Below are 18,715 nucleotides of genomic sequence, written 5' to 3'. Positions count from 1 at the left end.
AAATGGTGGAGTGGGGCAACACAAGGGTGAGATGGGATTTCATGGCTTATCTGCAGCTGTGGCTGTGTGTTCCTCTAAGTCTTTAATCCTAAGTAGTGAAACTAGTGTAACCATGTGAGTCTGTGGGATTGTTTTGTCAGCAAGGGAGTTCATGGAACTGAATTTTGCTCTGCAAGGGACAGTGGGCAGCACGTCTGGGTGTCACAAAGCTGTCCCTTTAGCCAAGGCAGCTCTGAGTAATCTAATCTTGAACAATTTTGCAGAGAAATGCTGAAGTCTTTTATCTGAGTTGAGAAAAGCTCTCTGAGATCCCATTGGTATTGCTGGGGAGAGCTGTCTGTGGTGTCTGTGGGGCAAACACATCTAAGAGGAGCTCAGTGGCTACAGGCTGTGCTCTGTTTGGATTTGTGTTTTGGGAGCAAAAAGTTGATGTGATTTGAGCCAGATAGTGGGGCCTTTGAGGACTGATGAAGGATCAGGTTTTAATTTTGTGTTTTAACAGAGATTCTCCCTCTGGCTCAGTGGTGGGGGCAGAGCAGCAGCTGATGGTAGAAATGAATATGGGTTTGCCCAAGAAGCTGCTTCTGTGGTTCCTGAGATGGACTGGAACCTGGGAGCTGTTTGCTTCTGGGCTTGATGAACGGCAGGTAGTGAAAGTGAGCTCGTAGGGAGGGGGGCTGGTGTGGGGAGGTGGGTGCTCAACCACAGCATTTCCTATGCCCGTGGCCTTACCCTGTGTCTGTGAGCATTTCTGACGGGAGCTGGGGAAACTTCACATGGGAGCTAAGTGTCCAAGTGGTCAGCAAGAGGAGCCTTGTCCACTCCAGAGCACAGGCTCCAGCACACAGGTGCTGGTGGGAGCTAGGCACATCTGACTAGTCTCTGTGCACATGAAGCTCCTGGAACAGAGGACTTACAGTCTTGGGAGCGTTGAGTGGTGAGATGCAGCAGGCAGCCCCTTTATCCTCATCTCCCGCTTCAGGCACGGAGGGCTGCTGGAGGAGAGCAGGCTCAGGGGTGCAGGGGCACATCCTGGCTGAGCTTCTGGGAGCAGGGCCGGGGCTGAGGGCTTGGCATTGGAGTGCAGGGCTGCGGGCAGAGGGGTCAGTGCTGGTGCCGAGGCCTTGGGGCCAAGGGCTTGATGCTGGGGTGGAGGGGTCGGCACAGGGCTGAAGGGCTCAGGGCAGAGGGCACAGGGGTGGGGCCGAGGGCTCGGAGCAGAGGGCGCAGGGCTGGGGCAGAGGGCTCGGAGCAGAGGCCTCAGTGCTGCTGTGGAGGCGTTGGTGTGGGGTCAGCGGGCTCGGGGCAGAAGGCTCCGTGCCGGCATGCCCGGGTGGAGGGCTTGGGGCAGAGGGCGCGGTGCCGGGGCACGAAGCAGCCCTCCCGCTATTGTTCCCGGCCCTCCCGGTGCCGCCATCCGTGCGGCACGAGGCAGGCGCCGGCGGGAGCAGCGCCATGGGCCGGGAATTCCCGCCGTGGAACGGGCAGCGCCCGCGATCCCGCCGCCCGCTCCATTTTCTGTCTCGCCCGTCACGGAGACGCTCAGATGGCAGAGCCGCGCTCGGCGGCCCTGGGAGGGAGGTGGAGTCTGCCCGTCCTCCGCCCGCCCTCCCTCCATTGTCGGCGGCGGCACCGGCACCTGCTCGGGCCGCCGGCGGCCGGGATGCTCCTGCCCTTCCCGGCGAAGCGGGGACGCTGCCGCAGTGCCGGGGCCGCAGCTCGCAGCCGGAGGGAGGAGATGCTGCTTGTGCTTGCCTGGCCCTGCTGCCGTCTCGGAAAATGAACATGAGTCTGCCAGGCCGCGTCTCCTGCTCCATGCTCAACTGCTTTGTAAGTGCTGCTTTTTATTCCCCTTCTCTCCTCCATGGAAGGGGGCCATAAGCCAGCTGCGCTCTCCAGCTCACATGCCGGTGGAGGCATCCTCTGCATCTGCCTGGGGGGAAGGGGGATCCCCTTCCCCTGCTCCCACATGCCGCCGGAGGACGCCGTGGGCCGTCCCCGCTGCCCTGGCCGGGCCCAAGGGCACAGCCGTGCCCGGCGCCGCGGGCTGAGCCCCGGCAGGCCCTGGCCGCTCTGCTGGGCCCCTCAGGCTCCGCGCCCTGCCTGGAGCTGGGGAATTACCGTGCGAGAGCGGCCGAGCCCCGGGAGCTCCGCGCCCCCTCCCTGGCCGCGGCTGTGCGGGACCCCTCCGGTGCGGTGCTGAGCTGAGCTGAGGGCTCCTGCACTCGGTGCGGTGCTGAGCTGAGGGGTCCTGCACTCGGCACCTTTAATACCTTCAGCGAGGGGGGGTTCCCTGCGCTGACCCTTCCTGCAGACCCACCCTCCACCCCTCAGGGCACTCCTGGCCTGATGGGCTCCGAGGGCTTGTGAAGAGCGCAGGGCGCTGCCCCCCGCCCTGCCGGTGCCGGGGATGGGGCTGTGGCGGGAGGGGATTCTCGGCCTCCGCCTGCCCTGTGCTGCAGGCGAGGAGGGACTCAAGGACACCCAGGCGGGGGGAGAGCTCGGGCCGCCCTGTTCCAGTTCCTGCTGCTCCCTGGGATTTCTCTGCGAACTGCAAAGTGAGGATGCGAGAGGATCTCTGCTTCCCGGCTGCTGCACCGGCACACGGGCATACACCTTCCCTTTGTGCTCCCCTGAGCTGGTGCCTCAGCCTTGGAGGGAGCCACTGGCAGGAGGGCCCCGGGCCCCCCGTGGTCTCCAGTGAGCATTGGCTGCTGCTGGAGCTGGTGCTGTGCCCTGTGTTCCTCAGAGCGTAGTGACAGGACCAGCGCCTTTCCCTCATGTTGAGTTTTGTGAAGGCTCTAACAGCATGTTACATGTGTGCAGGTTCCTTGGATGTGACGTGGGAGGGGTCTGGCTGCCCCTGTCTGAGGTCCAGGGAGCGCCTCAGGCCAGGCTCTTCTTGCAGGCACTGAGGTTTCAGGCCCTGTCAGAAACACAAGAGAATTCAGCATAATTTGAAATATTCCTGAGCCAGAAGGATTGGGATCTCCTTTTTTCAGGTTGAAATTGGGATTCTGGCTTGGGTGACATACCCAGAAAGATTTTTTATTATTCATTTTAAAATATTACTCAGTGCTTACAGAACACATTGTTTCCTGGTAAATAGTAGAGCCTAGAGCTAGAGAGCAAGCAGCCTTCTGAAGAAAACCTTCCCACACCAAATACATGTGGAATTAGCAGCATCCTGGACTCCCAGCAATGAGCATCTGCCGCTGAATGTCTGGGTGCCACTCCTTTGGCAGCAGTTCATTGATGTGACAGGGCCTGGGTGAGGGCTGGTGAAAATTGTTACCAATAGTTCACACCAGAGCTCAAGGAGCATTGGGACAATGCTCTGAGACACGTGGTGGGATTTGGGGTGTCCTGTGCAGGGCCAGGAGTGGGAATTGATGATCCTTATTCTTTCCAGCTCAATATACTCTGATTGTATCAGTGCATGGAGATTCTCGTGTTCCAAACTGAGACATACTCTCCACTTGTCAAGGATGGGATGTGCAGGTTCTGTGTGACCATCCTGAAGCCTCTGTGGGTTTTTTTGGGTGTCCATCCGAACAGGCTGGACATATCCACCTGCCCTGGCCTTGGTGCTGGCACCAATCAGTAGTGCTTGTAGTGAATTATGTGTACTGGGGTGCAGCTGTTATAGGATTTTAGGTTGTTCACAGTTGTATCTTCTCCTGCAGAAGATTCAGGCTCTTCCCAGACTTCTTTGGTGTGAGAGTGAAAAGAAAACTCCTAAAGCAAAGCAGTCCTTAAGAGGAGGAAGAGTAGGCTGACACTGGCCTGTGGATGGACACCCTCTGTGTCATGGTGTGTCTGCTCTGGTGCCACGTAACGGGAACAGCTGATGTGACAAGTTACTGTCACATCAGTCCCCCGTGGCCAAGGTGTATCTGCTTGGCTTTCCAAACGCCACTCAGCTGGAAGAGGTGGCACTTGGAGGCTTCAGCATTTCACTGTGCTGTGGGCACTCTGAACTGCTGGGGCCTGGAGGAAGAACAGGCATTTCCATGCACAGGTACCCCCAAGCTCCTGGGCTGCCAAGAGTATCCAGCAGCTTCAATTTTTGGCTTTCACAGCGTGCTCTGGCCAAGGCTGTCTCACTGTGTGCTCTGTTTGCAATGCAGGGTGAGGAAGGCCCTCCCAGTTTGGAGTACATCCAGGCCAAGGACTTGTTCCCCCCGAAGGAGCTCATAAAGGAGGAGGAGTCACTGCAGGTAAGGAAGTAAAAACACCCAAACAGCTCTGGGATGTGGCAGGCTGGGCCCTGCAGAGCAGCTCTGCAGCCCAGCACGTCCTGGAGGCCCCGGGCTGGGGGCACACTCGGGGCAGCAGCTCCCTGTGCGTGGGGGCCAGGCCGGCTGTTCCCTGGCCCTGGCCCTGGCCCTGGCTGCCCAGCCCTGGCAGGATGCAGCTGGAGCTGCTGCAGTGCACAGCCAGCCCTGGCATTCCCTGGGGGAGGTGCTGCTGCCTGCCCTTGCCCTGCAGCGTGCATCCAGGGAGATTCTGGAACAGGGAGCTGTGCTCTGTGCAGCTGCACTGCCTGCTCTCCCCTCGAGCAGCTTGCCCCTGGCGTTTTCCTGCTGCATGGTGGCTGGAAGAAGGAACCTCCATACGGTGCCAGCCTCCTGCTGCAGAGAGCCCTGGGAAGAGCCCTGGGTGCTGTTGCTGCTGTGCAGCAAGGGCAGCATTCCCTCCTGGGAATTGGTGCTTCCTTTAACATCCTCTGCTCACCGTCCTGGGGCTGGAGCCAGGCTCACCTTGTTCTTGCTGCTGCAGTGCTTTGAGTTTGTTCTGAGACTGTCACTGCCTTGGCAAACAATGCTGGGGAAAAGGACTGAGAGCTGTTGGCTTGAAGGAACAGCTGCAGGCTGGGGGGTTGTGCAGGGTCAGGCCTGCAGGGCTTTGGGGGTGAAGCTGCTGAGGCGACTCTGAGCTGAGACTTCTGGAGAAGAGCACACTCTGCCTTAGTTTGCTGTTTGGAGAAGTAAAGTTCTACCCTCCCAAGAGTAATTTGCCTTCAGTAAATTGTTAATTTATTGTAAAGCAGAGTGTTCTAGACCAGCTTGGATGGGACTTGGCACCTGGCCCAGTGGAAGGTGTCCCTGCCCATGGCAGGACTTGGAACTGGATGAGCTTGGGTTGGGATGTCACTCCCAGCCCAAACCATTCCAGGATCCTGTGGCTCTAGAGGGATGCCATCAGTTGATAACAATCTGTATTGGGGCACCTTCTGGTTTATTCCAGGATTTCCCTCCCTTACCAGCCCCTTCCTGTTCTGTCTCCTTCTGTTGCTGTGTGAAAGAGCCACGTTAGCAGGAGAGACACATGCCAGATAAAAACAGCTCTGGCAAGCCTGCAGAAATCAACTGCAGAAATAAAGAGAGGATATTCTCTTAGGCGAATAATTAATATTTTTCAAGAGTGTTCGGACAGATGCCAGGCTAGGGTGGTTATTTTTGTACAAAGAAAGGAGAAGTTGTTAGTACACTTGTCACTTGAAGTTTGAAATTCAGGTTTCTATACCCAAGCCATAGAAACAACTTCAAAATAAAGAGAAGGTGGTCTGGCTTGTACTGGTTACAGTGTAGTGGATTGTGTCATCAGCTGCCCTGTCTGGCAGGTTTCAGCTCTGGCTGAAATGATAAATTGTCGTGACATTTTGGGCGTAATTGGGTACCAACATCACCTGGTGTAGGTGGCATTCAGGGAGCAGGAGGAACCTGATTAGCTAAGGACAAAGAGGCCTGGTGAGTTTTAGGCTGTTCTGCCTTCTTTTTTTTTTAATATAAAAAAAGTCAAACTTGACTGTCTGCCAGGATCCCATGTTTTAAAAACAACTATGACGTGTCCAGACTGATGGGGAAAAACAGATACTTGATTATGGAGGTAACTTTAATGAAGCTTTCTTGCAGTTTAATCAGGACAAGCTTCCTCAGTCATATAAATAACTATACACAGAATCCCTGAGAGCCTTGTTAGCAGAAACTGGGTACAGCTTTGGTTCATTTGTTTACCTGGATGGTACTACTGAGTCTCACAGGGCATCTGAGGGCACCCCATGTTTAAATGGCACAGCAGGATCACTGTGTGACACTGCCCTGGGACAGAATCCCAGAATCACTGAGGCTGGGAAAGACCCCCAAGACCATCATGTCCAACCTGTGGCTGATCCCCACATTGTCACCCTGCCCAGAGCACTGAGTGCCACATCCATTTGTTCCTTGGACACCTCCAGGGATGGTGACACCACCACCTCCCTGGGCAGCCCCTTGCAGTGCTTCCCCATGCAGCTGGCCTCTTTCAGGAGCTGTGCAGAGCACTGCCCTCTTCTCTCTGAGCTGTCCTGCCGTCATGTCCCTCTCCACGCCTCTTGTGCCAGGGCTGGTTTCCCATCTCTGAAGAGCAGTTGTCCCTCTGTGCCCTGGCCCCCCTCGCTGCCAGGTGTGCCTGGCACACAGGTGATCCTTCAGGAGCTGCTGCTGGCTCTGTGTGCGGGGCTGGGCAGCGGTGCCCGTGCTGTCTGTCGTGCTCTCAGGGCATGGGGGGCACTTGGGAGATGCACTGTGGAGGCAGGGGGAAGAGTGGCTCTGGGAATTCAGTGCACAAGGTGCCTGTGTGACCTGACTGGTGCTGTCTCCCTTGCAGGTGCCATTCACTGTGTTGCAGGGTGAAGGGGTGGAGTACCTGGGCCATGCCAACGACGCTGTGATCGCCATCTCCAACTACCGCCTGCATATCAAATTCAAGGACTCTGTGATCAATGTGAGTCTGGCTCTGCCTGCACCATCACCTCTCCCAGGGTTTCAGAGCAGGGAGGGGTGGGAATACCCCGTTCCTGGGGGCTGTGGCACAGGAAGGTGCCTCTTGGAGGATGCCAGGCCTGGGTGTGCTGTTGCTGTTTGGTTACTGTATTTAAGTGTGAGGATGGGGTTTTCCTTTGGATAGTAATGAGGTCTTTCCTTTGGTGTTTTCTTTAAATTCAAGCAATGACTTTGATGGTTTTAAGGCTGTTGAGGTCTCTTGCAGGCTAATTTTAATGAGACATCTCACCAATGCAGAGTCAGACAGTGGGAGCTTGAGGCTTTCTCTTACTACCTTGATTTGCTGTCCCTTACTGCAGCTGTTATTTGGCTCGGTTACCTGTGCTTGACTGGATGTGGTTGAGTCAGGAACTGGCCCCAAGTGGGAGATCACCAAGGGAGAGAACAGAAATCAGAATAATAATCATGGAAGAGCTCTGTGCTGACTCATGGAGCTCCATAGCCCTGGGAGTGGGATTGTAGTTCACAGAAGCAGCTCGTGACTGGTGGAACTGTCTGCAGCGTGAGGAGCCTGCAGGCACGGCTGCTGGGGCTGCTCTGGCCTGTGGTGTCATGCCCTACATCTGTCCCTCCCTTGCAGGTGCCTTTGAGGATGATGGAAAGTGTGGAGTGTCGGGATATGTTCCAGCTTCACATCATCTGCAAAGACTCCAAAGTGATCAGGTATCTGGTTTATTGCTGTGGTGCAGCTGCTGGTGCTGCAGGCTGGGACCAGCTCTGGTGGCTCCCCCTGTGATGCCTTTGGAACTGAGCTGCCCTTGGTCAGGGTTCTAAGGCTTGGGGCCGTGTTCCTTTTCCTGTCTCAGTCCTGGCTGGGTAAATGTCCCCACTAAGGGTGATTTGCCTTTGGGTTTGCAGGTGCCATTTCTCCACCTTCAAGCAGTGCCAGGAGTGGCTGAAGAGGCTGACTCGAGCCATTGCCCGCCCTGCCAAGCCTGAGGACCTCTTTGCATTCGCCTACCACGCCTGGTGCTTGGGGGTGTGTGTGGATGAGGAGGATCAACATGCACATCTCTGCCGTCCTGGTGAGCTCCTGGCCTGGCCCTTCCTGCACTGCAGTTGAGCTCTTGTTCATAAACCCTGTCCAGTTTCAGATTTGCCTCCCTGGGTCATCCTGTGCCTGGCCTAGAGATCCAGCTTGATGGCCATATCCTGCTGGATAAGAAGCATAGTTAAAGGAATTAGTAACAAACACAGCAAAAAACTTTCTGAACCAGCAACACAGAAGCAGCTTCTCCCTTTCTCCTTGAGAGAAAACATCCCATACTTAGGTTCTTTAATCACAGTGATAGAGACCTCAGGAAGTCTGTCCTGGAGTGGCAAACAGCATCAGTTTTGAGGCAGCCTAATTATTATGAGCCCATCTGCATCTCTTCACCAACACCCAAAAATGCTGTGACATTGCCAGGATCAGGTCGGTGGAGAGCTCTGGCGCATCCTCACACAGGATGAGTCCATGAAGAGAAAATCAAAGCAAATCAAAAAAGCTTAAAGTCCATTAAGAGAAAACCAGAGCAGTGCTGGTGCCCTCGTGTGGACTGGGAGTTTCCCTTCCCTGGAACACAAAGTTTGCTTGCAGTTGCTTTGTCTTATCGATGATGAGGGTGTTTAAAAACAGAATTAAAATGAGTGAGAAACCTGGCTTTAGAGTGAAAAATGAGCTTATCCTAGAGGAGAGCAACAGTAGCCTGAATCAAATGTCCAGAGACAGGTGAGATGGAGGGGTGGGGTTCAGTAATACAGCTATTCCAAGAGAAGCTGATAGAGGAAAGGTAAGCTTTGTCTCCTTACCATACCCCAAACCCCAGCAGAGATATTTGCTGTGTTTCCTTTAGGGAAAGTGTTTAGTGTAAATAAACTCACTGATTCAAGTTGTTGCTGCAGGATATGGTTGAGGTAAAGAGCTTTGCAGTATTTATTTATTAACCAGATTTGACACTGGAGCAACAAAGACATCCAGAATTAGTGAGGCAAGGCTAAAACATGAGAGAGGAAACCTTGAGTCAGCGTCTGAGAGCAGTCTGGAGGAAGGAACTGCCTCAGGTGGGTGCTCAGTGCTCCTTGCCATAGGGTTCCTGACACCCACTTTGGAAGCTGTCTCTGCCAGATGGGAAATTAACCCCCCATACACCCCCTTGACATGGAGAGGCTGTTTATGTGCCCTGAGATTAGACCTGTCTGACTTGACAAAACAAGCAGAACTTGACCCCGTGAGGGTCAAGTCTTCCTGGCTTCTGAAACACAATTATTTCTGCCATACAGTTGCCCATGAGTTTCTCCTTGCCAAAAAGATGCTCCCAGGGCTGGAGCTCCTGTGCTCTAGAGCCAGGCTGAGAGAGCTGGGGGTGTTCACCTGGAGAGGAGAAGGCTCCAGGAGAGCTCAGAGCCCCTGCCAGGGCCTAAAGGGGATTATAAAAAGAGGGAGAGATTTTCTGTAAGGGTGGGTAGTGACAGGACATGGAGGAACAGTGTTAAAGTGACAGAGGGCAAGGTTAGATGGGATGTTAAAAGGAATTCTTGAATCAGGGAATGGAGAGGCCCTGGCACAGGGTGCCCAGAGCAGCTGTGGCTGCCCCTGGATCCCTGGCAGTGCCCAAGGCCAGGCTGGACAGGGACAGTGGAAAGTGTCCCTGCCATGGCAGGGGGTGGAACAGGATAAGCTTCAGGTCCCTGCTGACCCAAACCTTTCTGTGGTTTTGTGCCTCTCTCCAGCCTGTGCCAGTTGCTGTGGAGTTCCACAAACAGATTCAGATTCCTGTGTGCTGTCAGTAACCTCCTGTGCTCTGTTCCCCAGGGGACCACGTGAGGTTCCGCTTTGAGATGGAGCTGGCGAGGATGGGCTTCGACCTGCAGAACGCCTGGCGTGTCTCTGACATCAACAACAACTACAAGTGAGTGTTTGTGTTTCATCACAGCCCCTCCCGCTCTCCTCTTGCCTTCCTTTTCCCTTGGTAATCCCCATGCGGAGCAGTGGGTGAGGCAAACTCCAGCTAATCCTCCTTCCTGGCCTTGACAGCCCCCAGGCTGATCACAGTATGAGCTGGATCCCTTTTCTTTCTGCCTTTCACATCCTGGAATTGGACAGGGAATACAGTCCAAACATCAGAGCTAGCAGGAACTGTAAATGCTGACTCAGGTAGTTTATCATGTGGTGGCTCTTCTTCCTCATGGAAAACATTTGGGAGTCTGCAGGTCCATCCATTGTGGGTTTGTCTTTCTGGTCAGTCCTCCTCTCTAAAATGCTCAGTTTGACATAAGAGCCACAGTTTTCATACACTCAGGCAGATGTTCAGCTCTGTGAGGGGCTGGTGTTAGCCAGTGGAGAGCTGTTGCAGGCTCAGGAGTCTGGGAATGAGCGAGGCTCGTTCAGTCAGAGCAGGAGAAGCTGAAGGGTGATCTGCTCCAGCTGCTGGCAAGGCATTCCCAAAGGGCATGGAGTAAAACTTCTGGCAGTGGCACATGGCAGAACAAGAGGTGGCAGTCCCAAAGTGCAGCTTGGGAGCATCACAATGTGGAAGGGCAAAGAGCATTCCCTGGGAACATGGTGGTGTGCTGGGCACGTCCCACACGGGGTTCTCCATCACTGTATGTCACATTTTGGTTGAGCCAGTGTTGAAAGTGTTCCCTGTGGGCATTGGGGTGGAAATCTCTGCAAGGTTTTCCCACTCTCACAGTGGAAGAGACCTTTTGCCACTAATCAGTGTTTCCAGCCTGCCTTCTGTTCTGGCAGGAGCACAGGACTCTTGGAGAAGGGCAGCTGCACTGTTTGCAGCAGGTGGCATTAAGCCAATGGGATTTCAGACTTTGATGGACGTACTCATTTGTGCATTTCCTATAATCCTGTTCTTGAAACCACTGGTATCCCTGAGCCTTTCCTCTCTGTCCCAGCCAGTCCAGACATCCCCATCACCTATGGACTGGACAGTTCTAGGTCACTGGTTTCCTGTGGAGACCATGAGAAATCTCAGACACACTGGACTGTGGAAATCCCAGTTTTGGAGCTTGCTGCCTCTTCTCTTTTCCTGAAGAATCCAGGCCACAAGCACTAAATTTGGGGGGTGATTTCCATTTTACCTCTGCCCTGCTGACCACATCATTGCTTTGGGACTGTTCACATGACTTTGCTGGCATTTACACAGTTTCTCCAAGGTTGTCAAATAAAAGTTGTTGTCCTGAACGCGTCTGTTTTGGAGTGCACAGCCTGTGGGTTCCTGCCCTAGACAGAGTCTCTGTGTGTAGGATCTTCTTCCCTGCTGGGTCTTGGGGTGTTGTTCCCTCTGACTATTTCAGGAAGTTCAGCTTCCATTGACCATCTGTGCTTTGCTTCATGGCCAATAATCCACAGCCATTAACCACCTTCTCTGAAGACAGGTGTTTGATTTCCAACCAAACCAGGGAAGAAAGGACTTAAAACAAACCTCAGCAAGCTGGGTGTGGGCCTGGCTTTGCTTCCCTCCACCTGCCAAGTTCCTCCCTGGAGATCCTTGCAGGTCCCAGCTTCCTGCAGACATCCCAGGATCTCAGGGGTGGTGCAATTGCCTTGTGCGACTCAAACCAGTTCTCTCTTGCTGCTGGGGGAGTGTGGCTTTAAATCCTGCCCTGCCTTTTGATCATAACCACCTGCCTCTATTCACAGGAATCAGGTTACTTTTTAACTGTTTATAGTCCTTTTATCTTTTATTTCCCTGCATTGGCAAAACAGTGTTGTTAAAGACAGGATACTCCAAGGTAATGGCTTTGTTCCTTGTCTTTCAAGTCTGTTCTGAGATGTCCTTATCTGGGAACTATTATCTCCTTCCTGGCGACAGCCCTCATAAAGTGAGAGCAATACAAGCTTATAATAACCATTCCTTCAATCTTGATAAAAGTCTACAGTGATAATAAAATTATTACATGGTCTCTCCCTGGCTCTCACATCTTCAGGGGTGTTATACCCAGGGAAATGGGATCACACCAGCAGTACCCATCTGGTCCACACAGGCTCTCTGAGGCAGTTGTTTCATATCAGCCTTAGCACTGGTGTGTTTGGTTCACATGTAGTTCCTTCAGAAAAAGGAAAACACCAAAACCACTTTGCCTCCAGTGTTGACGCTCGTTTTTAAGTTTCATCTTTTTACAGTTGTGATTTTATTTAACTTTTGAGTTTATGAGGAGAAAGTTTGCCTGGAGTTCTGTTACTGCTTTAGCCAGATGGTGTTTCCTACTGGTCTCTGAGACTGCTCTTAATTCAAATTTTGTCTTTTTTACACTTCTCTATAAATTTTAATAGTATCCATACCATTGGAAAGGGATAATTGCTGTCCCTGCTTGGATTTGCCACAGGAACACGTGGACAGTAAGTCTGTGAGGACTGTTAGTGGCACATGTGTTTGCCTTCTGTGAAACAAGAACTTGGACAAGGCTCTCAGGGACAGGATGGGCTTGTTGGGGTGTCCTGTGCAGGGCCAGGGGCTGGACTCGATCCTCATGGATCCCTTCCAAACCAGAGTATTCATGGTTCCTCTCCCTCATTGTTATCTCTGTGCTAAGAAGGTTCTGCATCGATCCCCATTCACAGGTGCTGATTCCTGTGTTGTTCCAGCTGCCCTCTCCTGCCATCAGACCTCACAGTTCAAGGCTGTTTCCCTTTGTTGTCTGGCTCAGGCTGGTCCTGGGGCTTTCCAGGCCACCCCGCTGCAGGTGGTTTCTTTAGGACTCCCATTGTGGTGAAAAATGATCGTTGAGCTTCTGAACTATTTTTTATCTTCTCAAGAGCAGCTGTTTCCTAAAGGAGCATTCTTCAGCTCTGTGGGGACATACCTGTTAAAAAACACAGGCACACAAAAAATTTCAAACAACCCCTTCTGAAAATCTAAATTTGCCCTATCTGTTCATTCACTGATGTTTCAGGTAGCTCTCACACATGAGGAGTGACCTCCCTCCCAACAGCCATATTGACTCAAACCCCAAGTGCCCTAAACTTGACCCTTTGTGTTGTTGTTGCTGTTGTGGGAGCCTCATCCCCTCTAAAAACATTACTGAATCTACTGAGTGATGAATGCTGTAACAAAGGGAATTTTCAGTTATTCTGCTTTGGAGCAGCTTAGGTCCAAAGGAAGAGTCAGAGACTTGATGATTTTACTGGTAGCACCAAGAGACACCTGGGTGTGTCTGAAAAAGTCACCTTTGGTTCAGACCCGTGTGGAAGCAAAACAAGTCTCCCATGGGAATTTCTGCCCTTGCAGCATTTCTGCTTCTCTTCCAGCCCCTGTGGATGCCATTACTGTCACTCCAGGGGTTGATAATGTTGCCTCAATGCTGTCCTGTTTCTCTTCAGGCTTGGGATTTGATCTGTGCACATTCTGGTGGATGCTGGTCACTCTGAGTATTACAGTGTCACTGCCACCTTCCCCTGGAAGTTGCCCACACTTTGTTCACAAGCTCAGCCTATTTAGGCCTTCCTATAAAGCTTGTACCCTGAAAAGTAAGGTGCCACAGATATCCTTCCTTGTATCAGTTTATAAGATACTGTTAAGCCAACAGAATTGCTTACCCTGGGTTTTCACTTCCTCTACTGTATTCCTCTGGAATTCTAGCCTAGAAAGACATGTCACTTTGTCTTCACCTTATTCCCTGTTTCTATGCACCCTGCTTGAATTTGGCTTCACTTCTTAAAGATGTCCTGTTTCCTACCTGAATTTTATTGATTTCTATCTTACTGTTTCCCTAAGGCTACAGAGTTTTAGTGATTTAACTCTTGGAAGATACACTCCTGAGCCTCTTCTGGACTACCACTCCCCAGTCTGTACTTTTAAAACATCACCCATGTTTCATCTGAGGTGCCAGGGAACTGTTTGCACTTCAGCAGAGCCTGTTCATGTATAGACTCAGCTATTCCAGAAGTTTCTCCAGACCTGAACAGGTGCTAACCCTCTCCCACATTCCTGCATCTTCAGTCATGCTTCACTGCTTCTCTAATTTCATGACCACCTTTACTTATGGAATCTCAGGCATTTCAGAGATGTCCAAGCCCAGACGTCCTACCACAAATAACCTGGACTTCACCTTCTAAACTGACAGCTTTAATTTTGCTTCCTGAATTCCTCATCCTCACCCAGTTGTTTTTATTCCTTAGCCACCATTGCTTTCTGCCTGGGGCTCTCAGAGGAGCTGTCTAGACACTGGAGTGCCATTTTCCAGCGTGGCAGGCAGTTCTTCACTAGCTCTATAAACTAATACTGAACTGTGCTTGTTGCCATCAGCTGGAATAGCCTGGGCTCAGGAACACCACACCACCCTCTGGAGCTTACTGGCTGGATCCTTTCACCCTCCTCGCATTGCTCCCCATCTGCCCTGAAACATTCCTGCTAAATGATGTGGGATAACCTTGAGCCAGAGCTGCTCTTTGATGTTCCTTGCCATGTACTCTCCTGGGCCTGCCTGGCTGCAGGGGCTCAGCTGCTCCAGCTCCCAGGCCCTGCTGTGTCTGAGCCTGCCCTTGGCCTGTGCTGGGAGCAGCAGGGGCAGGGCAGGAGCTGCAGGAGCCAGAAAGCCCCCCCTGCACTCCTGGAGTTTTGTGTGTGCCACAATTCCAGAATGGTTTGTGGTGGAAAGAACCTTAAAGCTCATCCCATTCCACCCCCTGCTATGGTAGGGACACCTTCCCCTATCCCAGGGTGCTCCAAGCCCTGTCCAGCCTGGCCTTGGGCACTGCCAGGGATCCAGGGGCAGCCACAGCTGCTCTGGGCACCTGTGCCAGGGCCTGGTCTCTCCACTCTCAGTGAACAATTTTCCCCAATATTCCATGTCACCCTGCCCTCTGGCAGTGCTCTCTCCTCTCACTGCTGGTGCATGTTCAGATAACTACAAGAATTTGACTTCTGGCACCCAACCAAACAAGCTATGATGTAGATCTCACTCCTGCAACTTTATTTGCATACCCCGAAGTCCCCACTGCTGAATTTCTGGGCAGATTTGTGTCTTCCTCACTGAACAATGTATCCTGTTCTCTCAGGCAGAAAGTGGTTGGCTATTCTTTACCAGAAGCTCTGTGTGTACCTGCTACAAGAAAACAAAAACTTAATGTAAATTATTGACTATTCCCCTAAACCCTCATGAATTCTTAAATCCAATTGTTGTTCCAAAGGTGTCCTGAGAAGTACTAGGATACTTAGTATGAGGCCAGAGATGAGGCCTGGGGTGAAAGGAGGCTGTCTTCTCTCAGCTCATTCCTGACAGCACATTTTGTCTCACTGTGCTGAGACAGATATGAGGAGGAAGAGACAAAATCCTGCAGGTTGAATTTGGGGAAATGTGAGCTGCTCTGGGACAGATTTTTGATTGCTCAGTCCTCATCTTGCCTTTCATGCTTTCTCTTCTCCAGACTTTGTTCCAGTTATCCCCAGAAGCTGCTGGTCCCTGTCTGGATCACTGACAAGGAGCTGGAGAATGTGGCTTCATTCAGGTCATGGAAAAGGATCCCTGTGGTGGTGTACAGGTAAATGCAAACCCAAATTCCCTCCTCCAAAGCCATGACAGCTGCCATGTCCTCACAGTCTTGCAGGGGCTTTGGACAGGGGTGGCAGGAGAGCTGTTTATCCTTTGCCTCCTGCAAAGGAGACACTCCCAGGGCTCCTTCTCCCAGCACCATCTGCAGCAGGGTGTTTTCCAGAAGAGAGAAGCAGTGTTCCAGAACTGTCCTTTGCTGTTCTAAGTCAGATTTGAAGGTGTGGGTGACTTTCCTCCTACGGGAGATGTTGCAAGATGAGGTCAAATTAAAGTTCTCTCAGAGTTTCAAAATCTTTCCACACGTTGGTCCTTGTGTGGCTGCTACTTTGAAAAGAAATCAGAGCCAAAATGAGCCTGCTGGGTGCCTGTGCTCAGCAGGGTGTGCAGGCCTGGACAGACCTGGGAATGCCCAGATCTGCAGCTTCTCACAAGGGGCAGTGGAGGGGCAGCTCTGATCTCTGCTCTTGGGTGACCAGGGACAGGACCCAAGGGAATGGCTGTGTCAGAGACATTTAGGCTGTGTCAGAGATTAGGATCTCAGGGCAAGGTTCTTTCTCCTGAGGGTGCTGGCACTGCCCAGGCTGCCCAGGGAATGGTCACAGCCCCGAGGCTGCCAGAGCTCCAGGAGCTCCAGGGATACCCAGGGTGGGATTGCTGGGGTGTCTGTGCAGGGCCAGGCGTTGGACTGGATGATCCTTGGGGGTCCCTTCGAGTTTAGAATAATCTGTAATTCTATGAAATATTCCCTGACCTGCCTTCCAGAAATAATCTAGAGGGGGTGCAGGAGGCCACACAGTCAATGGAGCAGGGCTCTGCAAAGTAGGGGCTGGTTCCTAACCCTAGCCCTAACCTAAATGTATCTCCCAGGAGACTGATGTGTTTGAAACCAACAGCAGGCTGGTGGAAAGGGGCACCCAGGCAGTTGTGCTGTTGTAAAATGTACATTATGGTTTGTAGCCTTAGACTGTGTTAGCAGTCACCAAATCCAAATATAAAAATACCTTAAAAGATCAGAGCTCTATTGGAAAATAGGAAAGTCAGGAAGCAAAACCAGTGAATTTACAGGTACCTCAACTCTGCATCAGCACACTTCTTGGCTTGCTGTTGGATGTGGCCAAACACTGTGTGGTCCTTCTGGAGCTCAGCTCTGCAGCAGAGTGGGAATGAGCACAGCTTATCGGATGGAGCCTTTCCCTCCTTGTAGCCAGCTCAGCTAAGAAGTTAATTGTATTTGTGATTCCTTCTGCTAAAAATGGCCTGGTGCTGGAGCTTGTCCCACTGTGCCTACCCACCCCAGGGCAAAGCCATGTCTTTTTCCTACTCCAGCAATTATTTTGTTCCTTGCTTTACATCTCTGTAATGGTACCCAGTAATTTATGAGCTGAGTACAACCCTTTGCAGCCTGAGATCAGATTAGAAGACGCTGACAAGTGATGTTACAAGATGGGGCAAGTGCTTGCCCATGTGTCTCTGATTTTCATGCACTTTTTTTAGTCTTTGCCCTCAAGATTGAAGTCTTTGGAGCAGGAGGGTCCTTGAGGGTCAAGGCTGCTTTTGCAATGCCTTGTGCTGTGTGGAAATGAAAAGCCTGACACTCAGCTCCTCCTCCTCACTTGGAGCTCAGGAGAGAATGGATGGGTGCCTGCATCCCAAGGGACTCTGACAGACCTCAGAGCTTTTGGATAAGATTGATCTCACTGGGTCACAGTCAGAGCTGTAAAACATGACACCAAAGGTATCCCATTATCAGATTTCTTGAAAAAAGTATAAATTAGCTATTAAGTAAAACAGAAATTCAGGTCTCCATCTCAGTCCTCAGTGGAGATGCACAGGAGAGATGCTGAAGCCTCTAGGCACAATCCACTTCTAAAACAAGGCAAAGGATGCAATCAATTATTTAGCTAAGTAGAGAGGCAGACGGGCACGGTGTGGCAGTTCTGGCGGTGTCTGCTCAGCCACCTTGAGGAGACCTTGGGCCTGTGGCAGCAGGAATGCTCCACCCAGTGCTCAGCATCCCCTGCCAGGGGACAGCGGGCACTGCTCCACCCCACGGCTGAGCCTCGCTCTCGGGCTCTCACATCCTGCCACAGTGAGACAGGAGTTTATCCCAGGGATGTGGGAAATGGAGCATCTATACACACACACATCTCAGCTGGGAACCTTCAGGCTCAGCTCAGTAAACCCTCTCCAGGCTCTTTCTTGTGCATTAAGCCAAGCTCCTTGACTTGTCCAGGAAATAACAAAGGTACTTGGGAGATAATAGAATCATGGAATGATTTGGGTTGGAAAGGACCTTGAGAATTGTCTACTTCCTGCCCCCCTGCTGCTGCCTTCCACTAAACTATGTATTAATCCATTGTGGAGGATTGTTGGAGGTTAAATGGCATGTGCTGACAGTATCAGATGTGCTCTAGCCTTGTGCTCAGAATAACTCTGTGAGGAAAAACTCAACTGATAAACTACAGAGGCACTTCATATTGCAGCTTTGGACCATGAAAGGGTCTTGAGTCATTTAGTCAAAACTAAACTGAGGATCCCTAAAGAATCATTTGCTCCATATTAGTTAAAACACTCTGGCACTTTCTGACATTCCAGTTTCAATAAAGAAACTTTTTCCTTTGAGAAAAACCTCCCCAAAACTCCCAGGTAAGAAAAGGCCTTAAATGGTTCCTGTGCTGGGGAGATGTGCAGGGAAGGCAGAGTCAGGTTCTGGTGCTCCCCTGTCCTGGGAAGCTCCTTGCAAGCTCAGCTGTGGTTTTGGTTCCTCTGCTGGCACCTGCTGTACTTTCTGCTTGCTGGTGGCTTCACACGCGTTGGTGCTGCCACATTTCCTTGTTTACTGGCAGGTCACCGTGTCCCTTGAAGGTCCCCAGCCGTTGTTCAGTGCTCAGAGGTTTGTGTTACCAAGAGTTTTGTGAGTTCAGTGCAACCGTGGTGACACGGGCAGCTTTGCCCGGAGCAGCTGCAGTGCCCGCGCCCTGTCCTGTTCCCCAGGCTGCCTGCTGGGAGCAGCCCCTGGCACAGCACCTGCCCTTCCCAAAAACGTGCTCAAGTTGTCTGGGAAAGTGTTGCTTGGCACAGGCCAGGAGCTGTGGGTGGCTCACAAACAGGCTTGGATGATCACAGGCTGGTGCTTAAGTCCACACCTTGGCTCTGTTTCATTTACTACTATAAACAAAGCCTTTGCTGCTCTCTGTTATCCATCCTTGAGTGATCCTGAAGGCAGGAATAGATCTCCTGGGAGTGACTGCTGTGCAAGTCACCTTGCAAAACAGAGCAGCACTTCAAGTAAAGGGTCCCCACGGTGTTTTGACTTGGCCAAACATGAACATTATTTCTTTGGAAGGCTTCAGTTCAAAGTCTTCGTTGTTGTAATCTGTGAGATGTCATTAAGGAAGCTA

General features: G+C 51.9%; 1 protein-coding gene across 3 annotated transcripts in view; it reads left to right on the top strand.

The window, feature by feature from the left end:
• The window catches only part of MTMR4 (myotubularin related protein 4), a 56,552-nt gene that overhangs the window by 26,934 nt on the left and 10,903 nt on the right, over window positions 1-18,715 (top strand). For all 3 annotated transcript variants that reach the window (XM_059486898.1, XM_059486899.1, XM_059486897.1), the window contains 6 exons: window positions 4,131-4,220; window positions 6,652-6,768; window positions 7,408-7,490; window positions 7,686-7,852; window positions 9,622-9,718; window positions 15,190-15,303. In XM_059486898.1, the coding sequence (XP_059342881.1) occupies window positions 4,131-4,220; window positions 6,652-6,768; window positions 7,408-7,490; window positions 7,686-7,852; window positions 9,622-9,718; window positions 15,190-15,303 (668 nt within the window). The remainder of the gene's footprint in view (window positions 1-4,130; window positions 4,221-6,651; window positions 6,769-7,407; window positions 7,491-7,685; window positions 7,853-9,621; window positions 9,719-15,189; window positions 15,304-18,715) is intronic.

Source organism: Ammospiza nelsoni, chromosome 21, assembly GCF_027579445.1.
Source record: "Ammospiza nelsoni isolate bAmmNel1 chromosome 21, bAmmNel1.pri, whole genome shotgun sequence".
Taxonomy (NCBI): domain Eukaryota; kingdom Metazoa; phylum Chordata; class Aves; order Passeriformes; family Passerellidae; genus Ammospiza; species Ammospiza nelsoni.
This window is presented reverse-complemented; position numbering and strand designations above follow the sequence as displayed.